This window comes from Dipodomys ordii, unplaced genomic scaffold, assembly GCF_000151885.1.
Source record: "Dipodomys ordii isolate 6190 unplaced genomic scaffold, Dord_2.0 Scaffold41, whole genome shotgun sequence".
NCBI lineage: Eukaryota > Metazoa > Chordata > Mammalia > Rodentia > Heteromyidae > Dipodomys > Dipodomys ordii.
The window spans coordinates 5,714,700-5,730,579 of record NW_012267257.1 but is presented as its reverse complement, the minus strand read 5'-3'; the positions used below and the strand labels follow the sequence as shown (position 1 = coordinate 5,730,579).

At 32.7% G+C, this 15,880-nt stretch overlaps 1 protein-coding gene across 1 annotated transcript in view; it reads right to left on the bottom strand.

Annotated features, from left to right (window-relative positions):
* Hcn1 (hyperpolarization activated cyclic nucleotide gated potassium channel 1) overlaps positions 1 to 15,880 on the bottom strand; it is a 285,400-nt gene that overhangs the window by 3,132 nt on the left and 266,388 nt on the right. Inside the window, exon 7 of the mRNA XM_013018567.1 lies at positions 1,507 to 1,671. Coding sequence (XP_012874021.1) covers positions 1,507 to 1,671 — 165 coding nt within the window. The remainder of the gene's footprint in view (positions 1 to 1,506; positions 1,672 to 15,880) is intronic.

Sequence of the window (15,880 nt, the reverse complement as noted above, 5' to 3'; positions counted from 1 at the left end):
TTTTTTTTTTTTTTTTTTTGCTCTCCTGAGGCTTGAACTTTGGGCCTGGGCGCCATCCCTGAGCTTCTTTAGCTCAAGGTGAGTACTCTACTTGAGCCACACTTGAGCCACAACACTACTTCTGGCTTTTTTGAGTAGTTTATTGGAGATAAGAGTCTCATGGAGTTTCCTGCCCAGGCTGGCTTTGGCCTGCAACCCTCAGATCTCAGCTTCTGGAATAGCTAAGATTACAGGCATGAGCCTCCAACAACTGGACTCTTGTATGTTCTCAATAAGCAATGGTAACATCCCTTTACTACCTTTACTTCTCCTAATTTCATAATCTTCCCCCAGTCTATGGTTCTATAGTATAGAGGAGAAAGATGGGAGGTACAGAAAAACTCTGACTTAATCATACATCAAATACCTTCCCTTTAATAACAAGAGAACAACTCAGTAACTTTATGTTTACTTCTGACTGATCTCAGCCCCCATTTCCTTAGAATCCACTTATTCTCTCCTCCTTTCCTCCCTCCTCTTCTTCAACACAAGAGCACTGTGTACAAGGTACTTTGAATGCAATAGTAAATTAACTATTACCTTTCATCTATTCATTCATAAGGCATAATATCCCTAGAGCAATTGCTATATGAAGGCGGTGCTAGCTTACAGAAACTAGAATATAGGTAAGGCCTAGCAGGGGGTGGGAATTCAGAGTAGGTTTTTCTGGGAATGATATTTAACTGAGATATGACAAAGGTTAGAACTAAGCTGAGAAAAGGGGCAGAGAGGAGTAGGGTGAGTAAAGAGTTAGTTTTGGAAAATGAATGCAATTGGCATTATGACACAGAATTTTTCAGGATATCTAGGGAACTTAGTAGCAAGCCAATTTGATCTAATTTTACTGGCATTTATACAAATCTTCAAACTAGCAAAACTAATGAGGTCTAATATATATTTTGGGGAAGTTAAGAAACATTGATGTTTGCAAAGGAAAACATCTATGTGGGACTCTTCTATTCCAGGTGCTTTCTACTGGAGTCTGTATTACAAGTATTTCATTACATTTCTACTGAGACCAATTTAAATGTACACATTTTCAATTTGTTAACAGAAAGATGAAATATAAAGTTGAACCTTAAACATGAAAAATGTGCCATATGAGAAAATTTGATTTGTAATACAGACTCATGCTATTATATTTTAATTCTATGTTAATGCTATTTAGAATTTGTATCAGTGCTTTTTTTACCTGAAGATTCAAACCGTTTTGGCATCATCATTTGGAGTTTCAGACTGTGCAGCTGATAAAAACAGACATAAATAAATAAAACCAGAATACTTACAAAAGCTTGATAGGACCTCAGATCTTTCTAGAAGTATGACTACAATTAAGTGGTAGTTCTGCACAAACTAACAAGGAAGGCATGAGCTAATATTGGAGAGTGGCAATTATATATTTATATCACTATGGACAGTAGATTCGAACCATATTGGATTTGAAGGAAGTTAAAAACTGAACAGTACCTATTCGATCTAGTCGGTCAATGGCAACTGTCTCGAAAGCTCTCCTCATCATTGGGTATTCTTCTAGGACCTCATTGAAATTGTCCACAGAAAGGGAATAAAGACGACAGTACGTATCAGCACGGACACTGGCAGTGCGGCGTCCCTTGGTCAGCAGGCAAATCTCTATTAAAAAAGAAAAAGAATGGCTATTGTTTTGCAATATGTTCAGGCATTTTATCATTAATGACACCTTATCATGTGGAAAATCCCAGCGTTTAGCAACATGACAATTAAATGTCTTCAATTGTCAGTACCAATTGAAGAAAAGAATATTCATTTTTTGAGCATTTAAGATTTCAGGTTTAGGAAGGAAGACATATATTCTTCCTCTCCCACTCCAATCAGTCTGAAATAGCAGGAACTAAAAGAGATGAATTAAAGGAAACTTTAAAATCCACACGGGAGTTCCAAAAAGGAAGGGTTATAATCAGACAGACGATTTCCTGAATTCTGGAGAGCAAAAAGCAGATGGTATGATATAGAAAGAAAAGAACATAAGTCCAAACATTGGCAATGAAAAGATCTATGACCATGCAAAACTGGAAAAGAGGCTCAGATAAATATAGTCTATATATTGCCACTGAGATCAGAATGAAGGAAATTATAAGTCAAACGTAAAAAAGCACTATATTAACATCTAAGAAGAGTTCTTTGGTGAAATTTACATTCTCAAAATATAGTAAATGAACATTTCTAATTTGGATTTCCTTTTTTTTGCTAACTAAAATCTACAAGATATAATTTTTCCAGCTCAATTTTTTAAGTTTTATGAACTAAATCAAATTCCTCCAGGCTTGGAAATTTTAAACTTGGAAATGCTTAAGAAATTATATTGAACATTACCAATTTAAAAATGGTAAAATAATTTCTAAAATTTATAGTTCCCTTACAAAAACAGCAAAACAATAATTAAATATCTAAATTCATATTTTTCTAAACTTACTTTGTTGAGTAGAAATTATATACACATATTAAAGGATATATATATATATATATATATATATTTTTTTTTTTTTGGTCAGTTGTGAGGCCTGAACTCTGGGCCTGGGCACTGTCCCTCAGCTCTTCAGCTGAAGGCTAGCACTCTACCACTTGAGCTTCAGCCGAAGTTCCGGCTTTTTTTGCTTATGTGGTGCTGAGGAATCGAACCCAGAGCCTCATGCATGCAAGGCAAGCATTCTACCACTGAGCCACCTTGCCAGCCCGGGATTTTTATATTTTCAAATTGTCTCCTCAGTACTAGTTGTATCTTGCTCTCTGGTTTAAGATTATTTGAAGACAGTAATGATTCATTTGTATTATTTTATCCCCAACAGTGCCTTTTACAGAAATCCTGAGCCCAAGCAAAATGATGTAACAGTCTTTAAATATGCAAATGATAGTATGCAAACTCAAGATTAACAGGAAGTTCTATACTTAAAATCTTAAGATTTAGATAATAGAATATCTCTTGCTAGATAGCTCTGTGTTTTAATGATACTTGCCAAATGTTTCCTGTATTTCTTTAAGCAGTATAATATATATTTCTAAGGCTTTTGTGAAGTTATAATGAAATATTAGAGTTTTTGGAATTTTTTTCTTTCCTTTAAGAAATGTTACTTTAAAGGTGATACACAGAGTGGTTACAGTTACATAAGTAAGGTAATTAGTACATTTCTTTTCAGACAGTTTTACCCCCTCCCCCTTCCCCACTTTCTCCCGTGTTCCCTCTACCCCTCCTGTGCTCCCCCCAAGTTGTAAAGTTAATTTCCAGCATAGTGTCTTGTGACTATCACTGAACGGTTTCATTGGCTCACCCTTTGTCCTTCATATTGTATAAATCTTTCACTTTTTTTTTCTTTTTCAATAGAGATATGCACTTAGAATTAAAATGAGTTTTGGGTGCCCAGGCAGTATTCACAAAAGATATAAAATAGAATTTATGGAGAAAACTAAGTGCAGCTTACAGATATAAGCTTTCAAAAGAGTACCATTGCATATTTTCTAGAACCAGTTTATTCTGATCTTTTTACTTTTCTTTGTTCACATTTTTGAAAAGTTGAGCTAGGAATTTTGTAGTAGTGTATTCACTTCTGTAAGAACCTTAGTGCAAATTTGCTTAGTTGTATGCTCATTAACCAATATATTATATTATAATCACCAAATCGACAAACATTTCACAATACAATTAAATGTGTGAATAATGAGACGTGTATATATTAAATTCCATTTGTTCAAGTGTTTTTTCAGTTTCCTTTACAGTGCTTTGTGCTAGTAGTGGATATGCATGGTTATTGTCCCGTGGCTTTTTCACTCAAGGCTGGCAATCTACCACTTGAGCCATATCTCTCCTTCTAGCTTTTTGGTGGTTAACTGGAGATAAGAAACATACAGATTTTCTTGTCCTTTGCTGGCTTTGAACCATGATCTTCAGATCAAAGCCTCTTGAGTAGGTAGGAATTCAGGCATGATTCCCTGATGCCCAGATTTACAGTGACTTTTTGAAACGTCTAACAAGCTATTTCACTTGGCTAAGAAGAAACTGTCAGTAGTTTACCCTGTCAAAGGCACATAAACACACACACACACACACACACACACACCTGTTTTCTCAATTTTGGCATCAGAAACCATGAGGCCTGGGGGATTGGATTTGGCCTACCACACTATGTCTACTTTCAATAATCATAGGTATGTGATATATCATCTCTGCCCAGTGCTATTTTTACTGATATTCATTAACCCTGATTGTAAACATTGAAGTTCACTTGACTTTGCTGTCACCTATATAAGCAGTTATTTTACAAGGTAAAGCAAATAGCTTCAAGCATTTTACAACTCAGAAGTATTTTCCTGACCTCCAAAACAGCTTGACATTGACAGAGTTTATCAGAAACTTGTGGCAGAAATCTCTAGTATGTTCATCTCAAGTTTCTACAGTTCTTGGTAAAACCTGTCCACAATTTCTCATTGTAACCTAAGCATGATGATTCCTTCTTTATATCCAATACTGTGCCACAGAATTTCACATTTCAGAGAAATTTCTTGGGTTCCTAATACAGTGTCCTTAGCATCATTCAAGCAAATACTCAAATTTGATTTTCCTGCCATATTTGTACTTGTATTTTTTACATATTCATTGCAGTGGACAAAAAATATTGCATCTGGGTGGCAATGGAGATAGTAATATCTGCCTTAAATAATTTACATATCAAACTCAACTTCTGGAAGTATTCTTGGTGTTAAATGAATTTGATTTGACTTTAAAGCATTTTACATACCACAGATTATAAAATAAATATTGATTATGTGGTATCTGTTGTGTTTATACATTTAGTGTTTTGTATAATTTTCTCATAATGGATATTATAAAAGAGTGATTATAAGCACGCACAATATGTATATGTGAACATATATGTATGTATATGTATATATGTATAAGTGTGTATGTATATGTATACATGTACGTATACATATACATACATATACATATATATATGGCCATCATGTTTGCAATATTTACCACTTACCATAGACTTATACATATACATAATATATGTATATGTATGTATATGTATACGTACATGTATACATATACATATACGTATACATATACATACATAAACATATATATGTATATATGTATATATAGAGAGAGAGACAGAGAGAGAGAGAGAGAGAGAAAGGCACAACAAGAAAGTGCCTTTCTCTAAAGTTATAACTGGTCATTTCAATACAAATACATATGGTCCAATTTACAGTTACTTGTCCTCTCTTCTATTTATGTTAACTATTATTTGTGATTTTCTGGTCATGTCACCTTAGCACCTTTATAGAAAATCTTTCCTATCCCTGCAGGTTTAATCATTTCTACTAAAACATAAATTGGAGAGCTCACCTGGGGCTCTGAATATTGATCTAGAAGTCTCACCTCGGACCAGCTGCATATTGGTGAAGTTGTCATGTGGATAACTAGAATAGTGCCTATGAAAGCCTTGCAACAGTCTAGGATATTTTGGGTCCTTAAAAAGTATTAGTTTCTTTCCATTTCTCTTTCTACTCTTTCTTGTCTCCTTTAAATTCTGTGTGATCTGGGCTTACCCTGACAGAGCTAAGGGAAAAGTAATGCGTCATATATCAAGCAGCCTTGTAAGTTGTCCTCATAAATAATTTTCTCATAAGCAAACCATGCCAGTTCCTTATACTGAGTCATAAGTAAGATGGCCGCACAGCACTGTGAGGCCATTTTTAAAAACTGTCCCAGGAGGATTGTCTTTGTGCTCATTTTCTACTTTGACGGCCTTGCATCTTAGCTCCTACTGTGCATTGTTGAACTTACTTGCATATATTTCTCTATACAAATCATAAAGTGATTAAAGCTAAGTATGGACATCATGTTTGCAATATTTACCACTTACCATAGACTTATATAGATAATGTTTGGTTGTAAAATATGGACCAAGTGAGTCAATAAATATAAAACAGAATATCTTATTCCAGATCATACAAATTTTCCATCAATATTCCTAAGACCCACATTTTTTGTATTTGTTTTTGAGAAGCAGCTTTGGCCTTATTTTCTAGAAGTTACGATGTCTCCTACTTTGTTTAACTTGATTATAAACATGTTTAGGAATTTAGGTGATTTCTTGTTCTTCAGTTCCTTTGTGTTTCTTTAAGTAGTCTCATGCTTATAAAATTATACTTAATCTATAGTTACACTACTTACCTTTGGCATATTAAATTACTTGATAGACTTTATCTGAGGATAACTACTGGTTAGAAAAAAACACTTCTAGCCTCATGTTAACACATATGTTAAACACAGAAGATTTAAATCTGTATGTGATTGGGATAAAAGTCACATAAAAATATTAAAGCTAAGAAAGAAAAAACCACAGTTTTCTTGCTTCTATCCAACTTTAAAATCCAGCCAGATTATTTCGTATTTTTCCTTTTTATTTTAAATCAGCGCTCAAATCTTTAAAAGTTAATCAAACACCTTTAATTATAAATGTCTTTAAAAAGCAGCCAGGCTTTTAAAAAATTCATCAAATGATTTCAACTCTTAGATACCTCATTTTTTTTGAAGTGATATCTTGACAGCTGTTTTCCTTGGTGGCTTAATATACTTGCATAAAATGGAAAAAAAAAAACAATAGTTTCCGCAGAAAATATATTTTCTAGCAAGTTTCTTTATTTAGGAGTAATTTGAAAATAGAATGGAAGAAAAAGAAATAAATTAAGGTTTATGAGGGAAATCAACAGGAAAGAGAAGTTTATTGTTTGTCTTCCAAATGTTTCAGCCTACTGCACCTCTTCCTCTCACAAACACATTCTTACATGTCACAGTGCAAATATAATAAATTATTGATAAAATACCTATTTTCTTTAATATAAAAATAAATGATGAACACATTCAAATTGAACTGTTTAGTGAAGATTTTGTCTAGCTTTTATGCATAGAATCACCTGGGGGTCATTTTAAATACAAGATTAAAATTCAGAAGATATAAAGTAGGAACCTGCATTTTAACAAATTCCTATGTAACAAGTGCTCAGGAATGACTTTTTGTGCATGGAATGAATGCTTGAAACTGTAAGATTTACACCTAAAGCAAGTTTCTTTATTTAGGAGTGATTTGAACCTAGACATGAAATATTAAAGGCATCTGTTCTATGGGTGAACATAAAAGGTTGTTTTCGGGGAAAAAAAAGTTAAGCAAGAGCTGACATCAGAGAAAATTTCATTTCATGATATTTCCTTACATCAAGCCATTTGTTTCTCTCTAATGATACTTCAGAACAATGTTTGTGTGTGTCCACAAACTGGTAATAAAATGGAAAGAAGAAAGAAGACATTAAAGGAAAATAGTTGTTCAAGTCAAGGAATAATTTCCCTGAAGCCAGAATCTTGAAGGAAATTATGGGGAATGCAAGACCAAGGAATAACATTTATCTTGCTTGAGAACTGGCACTCCATTGGGAATTCAATCATAATATTTTTTAAAGCTTCAGAATAATTTCAAACCTAAATTTTCTGCTATTGACTTTCAAAAACCTTAAATAACACATGATTCATCACAGTATACATAGTTCTGAACATCTTGTGTGACAGGCATGGCCTTGCATAAGAATTGAAACAAGTATAGGAGTTGCATGCCCTAGGCCATGCAGATAGAAAGGAGAGGGGAAGAGGATGTTAGGATGAAATAGTATGAGTGCAAGTTCAGGAAAGAGGTTTTGGGGGGCAGAATGTGAAAGAACAGAATCATACGAGGTTGCCTAGGTATATGAATGGAATACCATTCTTCGGAAGCCTGGTCATTTCTACAGTGTTATTTCAAGGTTCTTCAGGCAGGATCTGAAGGTAAAATACTTTTTAGGGAACATCTCTTGTTATGGGTGGGAAAGGTAGTCAACTTCTATCCTTCTCTAAAAGGTGATTTCTCTCACAACTGTTTACAATACGAGAATATATATATATATATATATGTATATATATATATATATATATAATTTGTAAGACAACCTGAGAGGGAAGGTCTTAGCAGTCAAACTAAAGATGTTTTGATATTAAATGTACAAATGAGAAACAGGGATTTTCCCTGAATAAAGTTGTCACACTGAGAACGAAAGCAGTCTCTCCCAACAACTACCATAATGTGAAGCTTCAAAAGAACATCAAAGGAAGTGAGGCATTTAAGATTTTGAACCTAGACATAAAACACTGAAGGCATTCATTCTATGGGTGAACATAAAAGGTTGTTTGAGGGGAAAAATTAAGCAAGTGCTGACATCAGAGAATTTCCTTTCATGACATTTCCTTAAATCAAGCTATTTACTTCTCTCTAATGATACTTCAGAAATAATGTTCGTGGTGTGCCCACAAACTGGTAAACTTCCATTGTGTTCCTCAGAAAACCTGTGCTAATAGTTTAAGTTGGTCTGTAGTCTAGAGATGATTGCTCATGATCCAGCCGGGGAACTCCACTCAGTAGGTGTACTTTTTGTTGTTGTTGTTATCAGACTGTACATAGGAAAGAAGCCTAACACTATTATGAACAGTTTTAAAGTAAGAAATGGACATCTTGGAAAGTTTAAGTATGTCTGCATGTTAAGCATCTTAGTCCACTGAGAAGGCTCCTGGCCTTCAGGGGCCAAAATAAATCTATCTCTGACATTTCTATTAGGGTTCCTTTTTTTCAACTCTTCTTTTCTATGTAGCCTGCAATTCATTTAGGTACATTCAATTAGAAGGTGCCTGACCCATACATACTTATATCTGTAACTTTGTTTTGGTGTAGATGGTTAGTCAATACATTCTGTTAAAGGACTCTACCTTTTCTTCTCTTCCACTGTCTTTATAGACAATAATGCATTCTAGAAATTTAGTATGTGAGTAGCTATTGAGAGACCATGAAGTAAGAAACTAATAGTCTCTAACTAATAGTCTCTTTATGGAGTACTCATTTTCTGCTTCTGAGTATTCCAAGGTATAGGTTGACATTCCAGTTGGAAATATGTTTTTCTGGCATTTACCAGCAACAATTTATTATGCAAATAAAGTAACTATATTAACAGCCATCAACTAAACCTGCCCATACCAGCCAATTAATCAAATGAAGGTAAATATCTGTTCACTGTTTTACACCCTAAGAAATATCAGTCTATGTGAGAACTAATGAGCATATTAAAGGCAATAATTACAATCATAAAAATGATCATGAATTTCTAAATATAATTATTTTTTGATAGATTTAAGAATAAATTGATTATAAGAAATAATTCACATCAGTAATTTCCTGCTTTGGTCAGTAGAATGAGTTGATAGAGGTAAACTGCATATGTAGTGCAGTGGATGCATATGGATGATACTATATACTAAGTAATACTTTTTCTTATATTATCTTACTCAAAATACATTAAATTTGGAGAAAAGCATAATTTTGAAATTATGGGTTAAGACAGAAATCCAACAGTGAAATCTTACCATTGTGTGTTTTTGTCCTGAGGTAAGAAAAGCGTTTTTGTTGTATTTTTAATGGTTTGCTAATTTTAAGAAAAGGACAAATGTCAATCCCTTCATTATACACCCTTCCCACCTTACAAATAGTAGTCTTTAACTTAACCAGTAACAAAATCTGAAAACAATGGAAATATGAAAACTACAAATAAATTGTTTTCATCCTTTGATTTTTAAGCAAATGGAAGTGAATTAAACCTATGAATGTGTATCCAATCTTAAGATTATCTTGTATATAAAAAAACCTTCTCCAGCTCATTTAGTTAGATGATAAAAAGATACCAGTAGGGTACCATTGAAAATGGTCGGATGCTCATTACAGAGAAAGAAATGCACTCATTCTTCAAAAGCTTAAATGAGGAGTGATTGCATCCTTTCAAAAAATGTCCAAATGTTCAAAAAATGGTGGAGTCCACCTTCACCAGATAGTAAATCAACCAAAATGTCTGTGTCTATGAAGGAAGAAGAAGGATCAACTGTTTAAAAAATAGAACATTAAAAATGCTTATTTTTCTGCACTCCTCTTATTTTATATTATTGTTAATTTCTTTATTGTGGGAAATTATAAATACACAAAAGATAGACCATTATAAAATACATTATTATATCTGACTGTTTTCCTCTGTACACTTTCCTTTCCTTTCTTTTATTATTTGGATATACATTTCAGCCATATTACTCCACCTCAAAACAGTATTAAGTGATTAGTAAAAATCTCTGTGATATCATTAGCACATGAAAAATAACAATTTCCTAATATTCACAAATATTCAGTTAGCATTTGATTACTAAGCAGGTACAAATTTTAAAGAACACTTTCCAGGACATATCCATTCTCTGATCTTCCCAAAGGAGCCTAAATAGAATGAATCTTACATCTTAAACCACTTACAACGATTAAAAGTAAATCTTGAAAAATAAAATAAAATTCCATGCCAAGGCAAGAAACTTATATTCATATATTCCTTTCATGTATAAGATACAAACATATTTTTGAAGGAGGATCCACTGAAATTATAAAGGCATCTTTGCTTTTGTTGAATACTGGCAAAATATTAAAATATATTGGGGCAATGGTTATTTATTAACATAAATCTTTATTTTCTCCCCATCACTATTGCTATCATTTGCAGAAATCTTAAATAGAAAGATGAAGAAACAGAGGAACTTCACATGTCAACTGACAATAAAAGAGCAGTTGGAGGATGTAAGGATGAAAACAAAATAAATGCAAAAATGGTAACTTTTACATATGACTACACCAGTACCAATTACTGGGTTATGCACCCATATGTATAACTAACTTTGCTGTCTAGGATTTGTCGATATCTTTCTTATTGACATTTGGGCCTGATAATTCTGTCTTCTATATTTTAAAATATAGAGCTTGGCTGGCAGAAATATTTTTGAAGCATTGTAAATGTTTACAATTTTCATTGTGTTTACATACTAGTTTCCAGTAGCCAACCTCCTGAACAAGAGGTAGTATGACTGTGGTTTGGTAGGGACATGCTTTCATCTCCTATCATTATTAATCTTACTCTAAGATTCAAGATGGAAAATAGTGTCTTTGGATGATCTTTATACCAGAAGCTCAAAATTGTGCTTTAGATATCAAAGCAATTATAATAAAACTCTTTGGGACATTTGCTTTAATTATGTAGTCTTTTGGATTATCTTCTTGGAACATTGTAAAATGAATGCTAATCACTTTGTTAATGAGATAAATCTATTTAAACACATTAGACATGCTTTTCTAAACCCCCATGTTTTCTCTTTTCCATTCAAATGTCAGGTAATTCTTTCTAATTAAGAATGATAAAAATGTTAAATACTCCATGACTATTAGACATAGAAAAAACTGAGAAAATGGGGACATAAATTTTATGTTAGTATTAATAAGCAATAACCAATGTGGAAATTGCATAGGACAGGAAGTTTGATTTGAGAAATTTTGCTGACAGAAATGTATTTGAATGCTCGTAGGCTAAGAATATGTGTTCTTAATCTGTACCTTGTGAATGAAGGAATGTTAGAAATAAGCCATATGTAAGTATGGAATGTGAAATTTCATCATACATGAATTGTTTTAACAAACAAAGGTGTTTGTGGGAAAGAAAACTGCAGAAACTATGCTCACGACATGGCAAATAGCATTGTTATATATCTCTAAAATGAATTTGTGATATATATACACATATATATGGAATTGAAAAATAGGTATATAAAGTTAATGGACATTCATTATTATCTATTCCAGTATAATACCTAACAGAGCACTGAAAGCCATTTTGGAGTTACATTGACAGGATTGTTTGATTTATTTTAAGAGCATTGAAATTACCTTGCCAATACTAATATAAGAGTAAACAATTTTTTTGTTATTGGGTTACTCAAAATGCGCTACAAATATCTTGGAAACACACTAAAATATGAATTCAAATTACACTTAGTGAATAGTGAGAAGAAAATTTATGCTGCACAATCTTTCTTTAGTTGATTTTACAGCTAAATATAGTAGACAATTTTTCATAGCCAAAGAATTGTCTTTATAAGTCTTCCCCCAAACGAGTTAATGTTTCATAAAAATTCACTGCTGAATGCACTTATCTTTGGAAGTAATTTCAGATTCTTAAACTGAATTTCCACAACCTATCATAATATCATTGCACGTGTCCAGTCAGGAGGACTCTCATCCTAATCTCAAAAGCTTCATGTCAGAATTATCATATACTTACCACCAACCATGTGTTTCATACTGTTTCTATATATGAAACATCAAGATTGATTACTCATGTCAGTTTTCCTTATAGATCTAAACACTAATTCTTTCAGCCAGTAATTCCTTTCTTACAAAGACTGCTTTGGTCATTCTCCTAAACCTTCTTTTGTATGGTCCCCTGAAAATATAAATATCAGTTTCCAACAAAGTTTCAGATTAAGTAATATTCCCATCCATAATCTCTTCCCATAATGCTACAGAGAATATTAATGGGAACACTAAGCTATACATCAAGAAGGTTTTGGCCATAACCTATACATTAATGCTTTCTCTTTAACACCTATATAAATCTCAAAATGTTTGTCAAACCATTTTAACCAGATCATAATGAATATGTGACTTAGGAACTAACACATTAATATTTTAGACCAAGATTTGACCCATATATGGGAAAATTAACTATAATAATATCACAGCTATAAATTTGGTTCTATAAGTAAAATTAATTATTTAAATTAAACATACGAGTTGACACATGTATATCTCTCTTTTCTGTATCTCACTTAATCTATAACACTTAATGTATCAATAATGATATTAAGAATATAATAATATTTAGAATAAGCATAAACTTGTATATCATTGCCTGCATTTGAGTATATAAAACACACATAGTATGCGTTCAGTTTATGCTTTTGAAATCCAATTAAATTTATTTCAGTGTTTAGATACATTCCATTTAAAATCATGTTGATGTTCAGATTAAAGTATAACATTTCTTTTATCATTCACAAACCAAAATAATGGACATTATTTTCTTTCAGTGCAATTTTATGTTTTTAGGTTCCCAGTGCAACTAAGCAGAAAACAGAGATTTTCTTTATCTTCCTGCCCCTACTAGTTTGATTAAGAATCTCTCAGAAAAAGAAGAAAATAAATATCATTTGAAATTTCAATTAATTCTTCCTGTAAGCTATATTACTGCAGGGCTTTGATTTTCCAGCAATCACAACCGGAAACACTGTCAGCTCATTACATTGCATGGTCAGTTTAATAATCATGATAGGCCCACAACTTGATTATTTGCCTAGACATGCATGAATTTTAGGTGCTGCTGTACAAACTGGGTAGCTGGTGGTAAAAATGGTCTAGAATCTACATCTCTGCCTGTGATTAGTCAGTTAATAAGGACAATAGACTCAGAATTAACATACATCAGCAGCAACATTTTCAGGAGGAAAACATTAAGATTAAACATTGAAAATACTTTTCTGGCTTAAAAATGAAATGCTACATTTCACTTGTAATGATTCCAAACTGCTTCTTTCACTCTAAGAATAAATGTTTATAAATAGTTTTGAATATACTGTTATCAAGCTCTGATTAAAAAGGCTTAAAATCTTTCTGCTCATCAATATGTATTTATGTATATAACAACTTAATAGCATTTAGGGGTCATAAATGATATTCAATTTTATAGATATGATGGAATTCACAGGATGGGCTCTCTTTAGATATTTTAATGCTATTTATAATATAAAAACATATACCAGCTATCTATATGGAGATTATCTGTGGATAATATAGATATCTGTAACAAAGTATAATATAGATTAAGAATAGAAAAATACAAATACTATTAGTATTAATGTAGATAGCACAAAAGGAAACAGCACCTTTCAACTTTCATAGGAAAATGGAGTAGACCGCAGCCAAATTTGAATCCACAGATGATGATAAGGACAGAATAGGAAATGAAAAGGTCAACACGTGTCAACTTCATTCTGATACATAATAAAGGCACGTTTTCTACTTTTCACTAAATGATAAAAAGAAAGCCAATATCTTAGGATAATCTCTATTACTCTTAACACACATAAGAAGAAATTCTCTTGAATTGTCAGAATAAGCATCTTCAAAATATTATGAACAATATCTTCAACAACATGGTTATTGTCCATGAAACAGTTTACTCCATGAAGTAGATTATGGGTACCTAGACCAGATAAGAATGATCTATTTCTACCCATAGAGACTTCTTATGTAGAAATGTTTTTATAGCTTTTACAATGCATTCATCTCTGCAATGACATTATTAATTCACTTTCTTGGTTATGGTCTGACTCCTTTAACTAAACTATACATTGGATTGGGGCAAAATAATACTTTTCTTCATTCCTCTGTGTATTACCATTATCTTCTACAGTCACTAACACTTTGAATTACTCAACATAGGATTGTTTGAGGAGCCATGAATAAATCAGTCAATGAATGAAGTGGTTCTGATGTACCTATACATCATGGACCAATAACATACTTAAATCTTTGTTTAATAAGAAACAATAAATAGTTAGCATGTTTTTTCCTGTGTATGGACACTAATAAAACAATAAAAAATCTGGGCAGTAGTAGCTCATGCTTGTAATCATAGATACTCAAAAAGCTGAGCTCCAAGGAAAATGGTTTGAAGCTAGCCTGACTAGGATAATCTATGAGATTCTTCAATTAACCACTTAAAAAGTCAGAAGTGGAGGTGTGACTCGTGGCAGATCATTAGCCTAGAGCAAGGAAGCTCAGGGCAGTCCTCAAGCCCTAAGTTCAAGACATAAGACTAGAATACATAAACAACAACAAAAAAATCCGGCAACAATCTACAACCATCTACAAACAGAAACAGTCATCTAAAATTTTAAAAGCCCATAAGATAGAATAAAGGACAATTGAATAAACTCATTTGTAAGGATAACTTATCATATTGTTTTTATATTTCTTATTTTTCTATCTTCCTATTTATTATTTGTCTTACAGTGTAATGGCTTTTTTTTTCATTCAAGGGTCTTGAACTGAAGGGGCTCGAGTATTAGAGTGCTTGCCTTGAGCTGAAGAGCCAAGGGACAGTGCCCAGGCCCAGAGTTCAAGCCCAACACTGTAACTGCCATTTATATAAAGTTTATATTATACTTGAAAAAATAGGTATTCATGAGATGGATTAAGTATGTGGGAAGGTGAATGTAAGTTATATGCAGATACTATTGCCTTGTATCAATTAGCTTCTGTTACACTTGGAGTGCTGGAACCCATATCCTTATAGACAATGAGGGAAGGCCATATAGACATACAAAACCATCTACTCCTTACAGTTGTCCTACAAAGTATTATTATCATTACTTCATGCTTGCAGGCAAGGTAAAACTTTCCAATGTCGTTTAACCTCAAATAGTTGAGTCCAACATGACAGCATTTGAATCTCAGTCTTTGTGACATGATCCATGTGTGTCTGTGCTACTCTGTCAGATACTTATTGGGCAGATTAAAGTGGCACTCACAAAATAAGAAACTATTTTAATATACTTTCTTCCCCCAAAGAATATTTTTGAAGTATCTTGTGATAATGACATTCATATAAATTGCTTTAAAGATGAAACTTAAAAAAAGAAACTAAAACTAAAATATATTTAGTTGATAGCTAAGTAGGGGAAAAGTGATCCAGAGCATAGCTCCAAGGAGACTTGGCATCTGTGCACTGAAACACTTGTTTTAACAAGTCCAACTGTGTTTCCTAACTATGTCAACCCTTTCCTTTGGCTAATTCAGAATCCAGTTTA